We start from the raw sequence: 11,703 nt of genomic DNA, 5'->3' as shown, positions 1-11,703 counted from the left end.
AGTAGCGAACAATTCCTCTGGGTGCATTCATCCCACCCCCGGGCCTTCTTCCCCGAGTCAGCTCCCAGCGGGCCCGGCGGAGCCAGCTGGGGAACTCACCCTCCGGGAAGCCAGGCGCGGCCAGGCCCGGAGCTGTGCGCCCCAGTGCGAGGTTGAACCCAGCCAAACGGGCTGTTCCAAGTGGCCCCTTTGCTAGCACCCGGCGGGGGGGGACCTCATCCTCGGGAAAACCTACCCACCAGCCGCTCGCCCGCGGCGGTAGAAAAGTGAGCCCGGCGCGCAACACGGCCGGCGGGCACCCCAGGAGCGCTGGGCGGAGGAGCGGCGCGACAGGCGGCGAGGGCCCCGGCGGCGCGGCCGGGAAGGAGCGAGGGAGGGGACGGGAGGAGGCGCGGCAGCCGGAGAGGGAGGCCGCGGCCCGATCGGCCGGGCGGCGAGCGCCGGGGGAGAGCGGCGGGCCCGGCACCGGCGGCCCGGGAGCCCGCAGCCCGTCCCGCGGGCGCGCCGCGCGGTCAGTGGCGCACGGCGGCGGCGGGGCTGAAATATGATAATCAGAACAGCTGCGCCGCGCGCCCCGCAGCCAATGGGCGCGGCGCTCGCCTGACGTCCCCGCGCGCTGCGTCAGACCAATGGCGATGGAGCTGAGTTGGAGCAGAGAAGTTTGAGTAAGAGATAAGGAAGAGAGTGCCGAGCCGCGCCGAGTCCGCCGCCGCCGCAGCGCCGCCGCTCCGCCTGCTCCGCCGGCTCCGCCGCCTCCGATTGGACTCCCCGATCGGCGAGGGCGCGGCGGCCGGGCAGCCCCCGGGCCGCGGTCTCCCCCTGGCCCGCAGCTCCAGCATCCTCTCTGTGGGCTGTGCACCCACTGTGCACCCACCATTTCACTGTGGACACTACTCCCTCTTACCGATATGGGAGACATGGGCGATCCACCAAAAAGTAAGAGGCTCTTTTACCTTGTGGGGCTCGGTGTGCCTGTCTGTGCGGGGGGCTCTCTGGCACGCGCGCCAGGGGCTCTTCGGAGTTGGAGTTCTTGCCTGGAGACACACACGGAGACGGTGGCTTTGGCTCCCGGCCGCCACTCCTGCATGCTCGGCTGTCGGTTCTGATCTTCGGGAAACGGATCAGACCTGGGGTTGGAGTTCGCCCGTGCGCCCCCCGAAGCCCTAGCCTTCTGGTGCTACGGGGCGGCTTCCTCCCGGGGAGCCCTGAGCTCTCCGAGACGGCGATTCTGTCGCAGAGGTCTGCCTGCACGCACAATACCCGGCGAGGTGAAGCAGCATTAGACTTGCAAAGGAGAACGAGTGACAACTGTATTGATGTGTGCTCTTGCTAACGAGAGCCAGTCCCCGGGACCGTTCGAGAGCGCGCTTCGTGGAAAACACAGGCATCCCCGCGTTCCCTGAACGCTTCTAGTCAAAACCTTTTCTTTGACTTGACTTATTCATAATCGTTCAGGGTGGCTATGGCGAAGAGGGAGGAGGGGAGAAAAAGAAATGCAAAATGAACGGGTTTGATGGTGTGCTAGGCTTACAAATGTGGACTATTCAAATCTGCATTTTACATATATTCCACCTCCTTTTTTGAAAAAAAAACGAGTCAGGGTTTTGATGGCACGCTTCAATTACCATTCCAAAGTGCAATGCGCTTTAAAGAGAAAGAAAGGAAGAGGGGCGGGAGGAGGAAACCTCCCAGAGCATGCCCTATGAGAGAGCGATCCTAAAAGTGTGTTTATCTCGGTAGGAAGTAAACGGTTAGTCAATCATGTATTTATTTTCATTTCAGAAAAACGTCTGATTTCCCTATGTGTTGGTTGCGGCAATCAAATTCACGATCAGTATATTCTGCGGGTTTCTCCGGATTTGGAATGGCACGCGGCGTGTTTGAAATGCGCGGAGTGTAATCAGTATTTGGATGAGAGCTGTACGTGCTTTGTTAGAGATGGGAAAACCTACTGTAAGAGAGACTATATCAGGTATGCCGCGTACATTCTGCTTCCTTCGCCTCCCGAGATGTCTGTCTCTCCCCACGCCTCATTTATTATTTGGGGTAAAATGGTGTGACTTGGCCTGTTTTCCTAGTTTGCCTTAGTGGGGTCTGGCGTGCAAAAGTTACCCAGAACGTGTATTGCATAAATTAAACTAAGCTGTTCATCTTACTTTTTAGGGGAAAAACCCCTGCAAAATTTGACTGTGGTTTTCACAAGTTGTGTGTTACTGAAGCTTGTTGAATTGCTCTTGGAATTTCTGGTGCTCAAAATATTTTTCTTTTTCTCCCTCCCCCTTCCAAAACAAACAAAAAATGCATAGAGGGATACATTGGGGTTTCTAAATTTTAAAAAGATTGATTTTTGTTGTATTGTGCAGTATTTTTCTTTCCTGTATGCTCTAGTTCAGGGTTTTATTAGTAACTTACAAATTCTTTGGAGATGTCAGTGTAATGGGCGAAATAAAAGTTTGACCTAAACATGCATTTTGAAACAGCAAGTAGCCTTTTACTTTTAGGCTAAGAGTTTCTACCTTGAAAATCTAAAAACAAACCCAAATATTTTCTGCAAAAAGGCCGGAAATTTAATCTTTTTAAATATTAACCCTTTGGTGATATCTGACTGTCTTTTCTTTCTTATCTTATCTGAGCTGATGAATTAGACAGGGCAGATCAAATTGCCCATCATCCCTCTACGAACAATTGGTATATTTAGATAATTGAACAGCTTCCTTTCTCACATTAAAATCTGGTAACTGATAAAATGAGCGAATTGCCCACACGGACAAGACTAAAAACCACATAAGGGACTTTCTGGGTTTTCTTTTTTCTTTCAGTGTATTCTGCGTCTAAACTTCATGCTTTGCTAATCTCATACTTTCTTCTGAGCTGGGTATATATGTGTGAGAAACTTCATTTCCTGTCTTCGGAAGCCAGTCGAATGTCTAAAGAAAATTTTATTGTTTCAATAACAAACCGAAGAGATAATACCTTTGCTATTATGTTAAAAATATCAAAATCACATATTTTTTAAAATTCTCTGGTGGCTATTAACAAACAAAAAATTAGCTTCTTGTAACTCCTGGAGTTTCTTTCTGGAGCTGGGAACTTATTTAAAGTTTAGTCAAAATTTAGGTATGCACTTAAAATTTTTCCTGCTCGCTTCGTGTCCAGGATTTTGCATTATTTTAAAAGCACGAAGTGGTGAGTAGAATCTTGATAGATCCAGCTGAGCAGTGCAAAGAGAAGTTAAGGAGACTTTGATGGAGGTGGGGGGTGAGTGGGAGGAAGTGGGGAAGCGGGGAACCCACGAAGGGGGAGGGGTTTTCCAAATTGTTTGGTCACCAGCAAGGTGAAGCCCTCATCCTATGAAATGGGAGATCTCACCGAGAGGAGGCGGAGGGAGGCAAACTTTGGAATCTACCTTCTAACCTCTGACAAATGAGCCCTTTTCCCATTGTTTACCGGATGGGTGTGTGAACTGGCGATTCTGGCCGGGGAGCGCTCACTTCGCGCCTCCCGCCGCAGTATCTCTACCCCGTGGAGATAGGGTTGTGCCCAATTGCAGGATTGCATACCGACCTGCAAGGGCCTAGCTCTGGAGACACGGTGTAGAAGGAGCCCATTGCTGTTAGCCCTTCCTCTCCTCTCTCAACCCGTGTGTGTGTGTGTGTGTGTGTGTGTGCCCTTCCTTTGAGATCCTGTAGTTGTAAAAGCAGAACAGAGAGGTCCTTCAGGTTTCCCAGTGCCTTCTCCCCGTGGGGGAGTGAGGTGCCCCCTCCTGCTTTCTGCGGATCCCTTTGTAGCAATGCCGCTTCTGTTGTCGCCGGTAGCGGGCCAGGGGCCCGGCCAGTGCGCCCCGAAACCTACCCGGGAAAGGTCAGCCGCGAGGAAGAGGCCTGGCTCTCCCGCAGACTGAACTAGAGGCAGATGCTTCGGCCCCTGGGAAGGGGTTGAGGGCCGCCGCAGCCGCAGCGGATTTAAAAAACAATAATGAAAGGACGACCGCGGAGGAAACTTTCTGTTAACATGGTTGCCCGCGGGGAACCTCTAGTTCCGGTCAAATCGCTGCAGACTCGTGCGGGATGGATCTGCAAACCTCGGTTTCATTTTGTTGTTTTGCTTGTGCATTTGGGGGGGGGGGGGGTGTGCACAGCGCGTGGCGTGACGGTCTCTCTTTCCCTTGGATGGAGGGCTTCTGGTTGCAGGTCTTAAGACCTTTCTAGAACGTGTGGGCCAGAGAGTACCCACTCGGTGGCTGATCGCTGCAGCCGCGCGCGGCCCAGGCTTCAGAGCACAGGAGGCATTTGTCCTCGGCGTGGCCTGGGCGAGCGGAGAGGTGCGCGGAGACCGGAGAGGGGTTCGGAAGGAGGAAAGGGAGAGGCAGCGAGACCTCATGGCGTCGGTGCTTCCGACCCCAGCTGGTCTGTGGATGCCGATCTCGGAGGCTCAGGGCCTTGGGGCCCCGGTCGTCGCTGGTCTCAGACGGGACAGTGTCCGCCTAAGTGACCGCTGCCCTGTGCTTCTCCCCGGCCCGGCCCGGCCCTGCCCAGGTTGTACGGGATCAAATGCGCCAAGTGCAGCATCGGCTTCAGCAAGAACGACTTCGTGATGCGCGCCCGCGCCAAGGTGTACCACATCGAGTGCTTCCGCTGCGTGGCCTGCAGCCGCCAGCTCATCCCCGGCGACGAGTTCGCGCTGCGCGAGGACGGGCTCTTCTGCCGCGCGGACCACGACGTGGTGGAGCGGGCCAGCCTGGGCGCCGGCGACCCGCTCAGCCCGCTGCACCCGGCGCGCCCGCTGCAGATGGCAGGTACGCTCGGCCCTCCCGGAGGAGGCCGCCCGGCCCGAGGAGGCGGCTCCGAGGCCGGCGCCGGGCCAGGCCGCCCACCCGGCCCGCGCGCACCCGCGGCTGCCGCGAGTGACCCCGGTCGCCACGGGGCGGTCGCTGGGGCGGTGGCCGAGGGCGCCCAGGTGCGGGGTGCGGTGGGCACCGCGTGGCCTGGGGCGGCCGGGTTCCGTGCGCTCAGGGCCCCTGCTGCCGGCGCCCGCACACCTGCGGGCCTGCACACGGGTGCACGTGAATGCAGTGAATGCACACCATGTGCACACAGGTAGACACACGCCCGGGCAGCGCTTCCGTTCACCTTGGCCTTCGGGCCGCGGCTTCCCGAAACCGGCCCCGGCTCCCTCCCGGTACTCGCCCCGCCGCTGCCTAAGGAGGGGGGCGGAGTCCCCGGCCGCCCCGGCCTCTCCTCTGACCCAGCGAGGGCAGCTCGGTGCCTGAAGTCACTGAGCTCCTCAAATCCCTCTTCTGCCCCCCACGCCCAAGCATCTTAACAATGTATTTTTATCCTTTTGTGAGGAAATGCGCATGAGAAGATAGAATAACTGCAGGCCCTTGCGCAGAGCTGTAATTTAAAACTGTCAACAAACTAATCTGCAGTAATTGCCTTTTAAAGGGAGCCTGCCTCTTTAGACCATGCCTTCTGAGGGTCTCGGTGAGAATCTCCTCTCGGGGCCGGTGGCTGTAACACCGAATTGACCCCGTAGGTGTTGACCTGACCCCTCGGGGTCCTGGGAGGTGTGGGATTTGTACCCTGCAGGTCGGGGAGCCTTTTCCCAGGAAGGGGAGTAGAAACAGCCCGGTCGCCTGGCCAGGAGCGGGTGGAGGAGGGGCGGGGGGAGGTGTTCAAAGGCAGACACTGTTTCCAAGCCTGCCTTCCGGTCATGAACAGATCTGCCCGGTGCGTTTTTAAAGTATCGATTCCCTCTAAACCTGGCGGCTGAGCTGCAGCTCACCCCTCTGCTGGCTGGCAGCCGGGAGGTCTGCAGGGGATGTGCGCCCTGCTGGGCCGGGGACAGAGCCAGAGGGTGGCAGCTCCTGCTCAGGGCTACCTGTGCTCTGCTGGGGGGCGGGGGGGGGTGGGGGCAGGGTGCTGGGGCAGAGTCAGGAGCCCGCACTTCCCAGCTGCCCCTCCTTATCTGGAGCCCAGGCCTCAGCCGAGTTTCAGTTTTCCTTCGCCTGGGCTCAGCCACGTCACAAACACCCAGGTAGATGAGGACTAAGGAAGACCAAGGACTGGAGAGCCGGCCCAAATGCCCCGTTGCTTTAGCCCCTGGACACGGGTGGCCCCTCCGCACTGAGCCCACGGCTCTCCGGCAGGACCGGCCTGTGTTGCAGACACCTTGGCGGGCAGGGCCTCTGGCCGCCCTGGCGTGTTCTGCGTCCCCTTCCCCGGAGCCCTCCGTGCCCTTGGCCCAAGCGTCCGGAGGCGGGGGTGCTTGGTGTCACCTGGGCCCGCCCTGGGTGCTGGGGAAGGCCCGGAGGGAGGAGAGGGGACGCCGAAAGGGGCCACCCGGGCTCCGAGCCGGGGCCGGGCGCTGGGACGCGCGCCCCTTTGCGACCTGGGTGCTGACAGAGCAGGGACAGGGGCAGCCCGGGAGCGGATGACTCCGTTGTGACCACAGATCCGAGAGCGAGGTTTTGCTCTGCCTCGGCGGCCAAGCTCTGGGCGGCGGGGAGGGGGACCCCGGCCCCTGGCCCGCGCTCACGGCGCCCCTCGCCCCGCAGCCGAGCCCATCTCCGCGCGGCAGCCGGCCCTGCGGCCGCACGTGCACAAGCAGCCGGAGAAGACGACCCGCGTGCGGACGGTGCTGAACGAGAAGCAGCTGCACACGCTGCGGACCTGCTACGCCGCCAACCCGCGGCCCGACGCGCTCATGAAGGAGCAGCTCGTGGAGATGACGGGCCTGAGCCCCCGCGTGATCCGGGTCTGGTTCCAGAACAAGCGCTGCAAGGACAAGAAGCGCAGTATCATGATGAAGCAGCTGCAGCAGCAGCAGCCCAATGACAAGACCGTGAGTGCGGAGGCCGGAGGGGGCGGGAGGGCGCCGGCCAGGGGCCCAGGCTGCCCAGGCTGGCCCGGCCTCGGTGTCCACCCTGCTTGGGAGCAGGAGCCCTGGCAGGCGGCCCCACACCCCAGGGCCAGCCTGATTGGGGGTGGAGGGTGGGGTGGAACTCCAGCGGGTGGGAGGGTTAACCCATCACCCCAGCCTTCACGGGTGGGCTCATGCCCCTCAACCTTGTCCCCATCCACACAGCGACCCCTCTGCGGGCAGGCGGGAGGCGGCCAGGCCTGGCTCTGGGTTTGACATTCAGGTCCTCAGCTCTAGGTGCCCTGAGAGGAGGGAGGGACAAGGCTTGGCTTTCAATGAAATCCAGGGGGGGGGGGGTACCCTGGAGGCCCCCCCCCCCCCCGCGTCCCCTGCCCACCGGCCAGGCCTTCTGCAGCACCTTGAGGCCTGCGAGGTCCCCCAAGGTGACCCCAAAGACAGGGCACCCTCTGCTCAAAGTCAAGCTCAGGCTGCAGAGATGTCAGGCCCTGGCACTGTCCCCCCACCCCCCCCACCGCCCCCCCCGCCCTCCTCCCCAGTCACAGCAGCTCCCACCACAGGCCTTCTGGTTAAAAGAACCTCAAGAGTTCCTTTTCCCCCCTCTTTTGCTTTTTACTGCTTTGGCCCTATTTTTAAATGCCATAAAACCAGCTGTCATTAAACTTGGCAGGCCGGCCCAGCCTGGGCCAGGGCACTTTCTAAGCTGGTTAGTGCTTAATAGTACAACAGCCACCAGACCCAAGGGCTGGAGGGCAGGGGTGGCCTGCAGGGAGAGCCGCCTGGAGAAAACCTAACCGAACAGCTCGGTGAAACTGCCCAGGAGGCCACCCTGTCTAGAGCCGAAGGGAGGCCTTGCCTGCCTCCGCGGCCTGTGGCCTGGGATGGCCGCGGGGGAACTGGGATTCGCTGTGAGAGTCAGGGAAAGAGGGAAGTTACAGCAGAATTTGTTGTGGTGAGGCCCAAGCAGACCTAATAGTCCAGCCCACAGAAGCAGAAAAACAAAACACAGTAAAACAACAAGGAACGCCAGCTCACATCCATAGGTGCAGCAGATTAACCCAGTCAATAAAGGCCACCATAGAGATAAGATAATGCCTGGGCATATTTGTTCAGCCCGAGCAGACAATGGAGGGAGGGCGTTTGCTCATTAACGTGTTGGGGCGGGGTGGGGGCCTCCTTCACAGAACATCCAGGGGATGACAGGAACTCCCATGGTGGCCGCCAGTCCCGAGAGGCACGATGGTGGCTTGCAGGCCAACCCGGTGGAGGTGCAGAGTTACCAGCCGCCATGGAAAGTACTGAGTGACTTCGCCTTGCAGAGTGACATAGATCAGCCTGCTTTTCAGCAACTGGTGAGTGTCAGCTCCCAGCGCAAGTCTCCACCAGCAAGGAGGTTCTGGTGTAACCGCCGAGAAAAGAAAGATCCCAGGGGTGGGGGTGGGGGGGCGGGTGCTTCCCTGGGCCCAGGGTTGGGCAGAGATGAGGGTGGTGTGGGGAGGAGGAGGAGCAGGCTTGCAAGGAAAACAAACCTCCCGTGAGCCTTTTCTTTGAGCTCCATCATTTGACCATCCAGGCTGCATTGTCTGCCAGTCCTGCTTTGATGGATTGGCCTCAAGGTGCCTGACTAAATCGCCCTGCGTGGGGAGGCGCTGCCCTGTGTGGGGAGGCGCTGCCCTGCGTGGGGAGGCGCCGGGCTTGCAGAAGCACACCTCTCCGACTGGGGAGTGCGGAGGGACTTGAGAGAGCACCTTGACACTTTAATCAGCAATTAGTATATGCCCTCCTGCCTCAGCTCCTAGAGAACGGGGTGTTTCAGGGCCTAAATCAAAGCGATGTTAGTAATGTGGACCTGCATGATCAGTGTCATTACCAGTGGGCAGCAGGCATCTGTCTGGGTTCGGGTTCAGATACATCAAGAAAGAGTCCAGTTATTATTCAAAGACAGGACCGATAGGATAGCACTTATTGTGTTACAATAGCCCTTTCTGGGACTGCCCTCATCTGAAAGTGGGACTGTTGAAACATTTTTAAGTATAGAAGTTCAAATTTCACACTTAGTGACACACTGTCGAGCATGTATTTAGCAAAAGGGAACACGAGTTCGACCCATCAGAGAGCTACTAGGTGAAAATCCCTTAGAATGCTTCACACATCCAGAAAAGAGAAAAGGAACTCACCTTTCACCTACAAAAGGCTTAAAGGTCAAGATAAATAAGATGATTAAATATACATCCTCTGTGGTATATTTACACATAAGATTTTTTTTTTTTTTGCTTAAATAGTAAACAGCCCTAGAGAATCTTGTATGACATAAGATCTATCCTAAAAGCTTGTTCCTTTCCTTGGAAATGACAGTTTAATTGAGGTTAGCTTTTTACCCTCTCATTACCTGGAGGGCGTTTTCTTCTGCTGTGGCCACACGTAGGTTACCCAGGCCTGGCCCAGGTTTCTGTCTGTAAGTTGGCCGGCTGGGAAAATCTGAGGAGTCCTTTGACCTCCCAGTGGGAAAGCTGAGCATCGAGGAGAGGAAGGTGCCTCTGGAATGAGGAACCCTCACTTCTTTAAAGTCAGGTTAATCTCATGAGTTATTTGGGTGGAACCTGGACCCTAGAGGGCAGGTGGGGGAGAATGCGGGGCAGCTTCCGAAAAGGCAGTGACGGATGTGAGCAGAAGGAGGAACCCAGGCAGGAGGCGTGGGTGGGGGCTGGGCAGAGAAGGAGCTTTGCGGCAGCAACACGACTTTCTCGGCTCCAAAGGAGCCCCGTATTTATAATGCGATGACGTTATAATCTATGGGTCTCCTCTGGGAAGCGAGAGCCCGGCTTAAAGAGAAAGAGGAGACGGAGAAAGGCCCACAGGCTGCAGGGCCAACGAGGAAGGAGGCCCCGGCTGCGAGCCCTCGGAGGAGCCATCACTCTTCCTTGGGGCCTCCCCGGAATCGCCGGTCACAGGAGCTGAGCGATCGGAGTGTGTGTTACGGATTTTCCAGCTCAAGGGGAGAGGCTGTGATGCCTGGAGACAGCACTCGCCTGCTCCTGTGGCAGCACGTAGCCCGCAGGAGGATTTTATCTCGAGCATTCCTGGTAGAGTCGCGATGCATCCTACAGTGGGAAACACGTTTGTTCTTAAATAATTTTATGCAACATAAGGTTGGGAATTCAGGTTCAGCTCCAACAGGTCTCTTGGAGGATGGGAAATGGAGAGGGTTTCTCCTCAAATCCTTTTCCTGGGAGGCTTGCTTTAAGCCTGTTAAAATGGAGTCCCGTCGTCCCCGGATAGCTCTCTCTACATCTCTCTCTGTCTATACACACCGGTCCCGCAGGCACCCACACACAGACGATCTGATCATCCTCTGCTGCGTGTGATCAAAGCCTCCTCCATTCACTTCTCAACCTTCCCCGCAGGTCAATTTCTCCGAGGGAGGACCGGGCTCGAACTCCACCGGCAGCGAAGTGGCCTCCATGTCCTCGCAGCTCCCGGACACCCCCAACAGCATGGTGGCCAGCCCCATCGAGGCCTGAGGACACGCACGCAGATGCGTTTTTTTCCCCTGTTGGAGACAGTGGGAGCCCATCCCGTTGAACTCCGAAACATGAGTATTTAACGACCCAGTCCATGGAAACTGAATTGAGGAAATGAATGCTCCATGAAATGCACGAAGTCTGTTTTAATGACAAGGTAATATGGTAGCAACACTGTGAAGACAATCATTGGGATTTTACTAGAATGAAATCAAACAACAAAGCAAAACCCGAACCCAACACACGCTATCCAGTGACCTTAGGAGGACTGAGGAAAAAAAAAAGACGTTTTTAAAACGTAGAGGATTTATATTCAAGGATCTCAAAAAAAAAAAAAAAAAAAAGCGCTTTCATTTCACTGCCCATCTAGAGAGAAGCAGACATAGCGATGTTTCTAGTCCGCCCTGCGCTGAATGGTGCTGTTTCTATGTTGGTCCCCGGCTTTGCCAAACAGGAGCCGCAGGAGGAGCGGCTCAAAGGCCCTTTCAGGAGAGGGCGCTGGTCGGCGAGGTTTCCAGTTGACTTAACAAGGGGTTAATTGAAAGCCTGGGTTTCTTAGCATGTCCCTTTTTTTTTTCCTTTGGCCCCTTCTCCCCCCGCCTCCTCTTTTTTTGAGATCCATCCTCTATCAAGAAGTCTGAAGCGACTTTAAAGGTTTTTGAATCCAGATTTAAAAACCGACTTATAAAGCATTGCAACAAGGTTACCTCTATTTTGCCACAAAGCGTCTCGGGATTGTGTTTGACTCTCCTGTCTGTCCAAGAACTTTCCCCCCAAAGATGTGTATAGTTATCGGTTAAAATGACTGTTCTCTCTCTCTCTCTCTCTCTCTCTCTCTCTCTCTCTCTCTCTCTCTCTTTCTGGAAATAAAGAGGAAAAGAAAAAGGAAACTTTTTTTTGTTTGCTCTTGCATTGCAAAAAAATTATAAAGTAATTTATTATTTATTGTCGGAAGACTTGCCACTTTTCATGTCATTTGACATTATTTTTTTGTTTGCTGAAGTAAAAAAAAAAAAAGACAAAGGTTGTACCGTGGTCTTTGAATTATATGTCGACTTCTATGTGTTTTGTCATTTTTTTTCCTTCAATATGTGAAAATCAAAGCGCCATATGTAGGATTATATCTTCAGGACTATTTCACTAATAAACGTTTGGCATAGATAAATAAATAAATGCAACGGCCCAGGTCCCTCTTTTATATGTCTACCAGCGAACCTTCGCGACGCCTGCAAGTAGTGCTGCCTGCGAAGGGGGTAGTCGCCCAGGCCCTGCGAGGTTCCCCTGTTCGGTGAAGGCTGAGCTT

General features: G+C 56.0%; 1 protein-coding gene across 1 annotated transcript; it reads left to right on the top strand.

Annotated features, from left to right (window-relative positions):
• The first annotated feature begins 790 nt into the window (after positions 1-790).
• ISL1 (ISL LIM homeobox 1) lies at positions 791-11,524 on the top strand. Its single transcript, XM_070411406.1, has 6 exons — positions 791-936; positions 1,783-1,972; positions 4,536-4,795; positions 6,557-6,843; positions 8,064-8,231; positions 10,284-11,524. Exons 1-6 carry the CDS (start codon positions 909-911, stop codon positions 10,398-10,400), a joined length of 1,050 nt encoding a protein of 349 aa, XP_070267507.1. The 5' UTR covers positions 791-908; the 3' UTR covers positions 10,401-11,524.
• Positions 11,525-11,703: the final 179 nt, after the last annotated feature.

This window comes from Myotis yumanensis, unplaced genomic scaffold (assembly GCF_028538775.1).
Source record: "Myotis yumanensis isolate MYYU_CA2020_CCGP unplaced genomic scaffold, mMyoYum1.0.hap1 SCAF_4, whole genome shotgun sequence".
NCBI classification, from domain to species: Eukaryota; Metazoa; Chordata; class Mammalia; order Chiroptera; family Vespertilionidae; genus Myotis; species Myotis yumanensis.
The sequence above is the reverse complement of the archived record's forward strand: the minus strand, read 5'-3'. Positions and strand labels throughout refer to the sequence as shown.

Bases quoted from the DNA above. Each gene is read 5' to 3' on its own strand.
- ISL1 (XM_070411406.1), top strand. From the start codon at position 909: ATGGGAGACATGGGCGATCCACCAAAAA. The intron at 937-1,782 runs GTAAGAGGCTCT...TTTTCATTTCAG, and splicing joins CATGGGCGATCCACCAAAAA to AAAAACGTCTGATTTCCCTA. The intron at 6,844-8,063 runs GTGAGTGCGGAG...CCTCCTTCACAG, and splicing joins AGCAGCCCAATGACAAGACC to AACATCCAGGGGATGACAGG.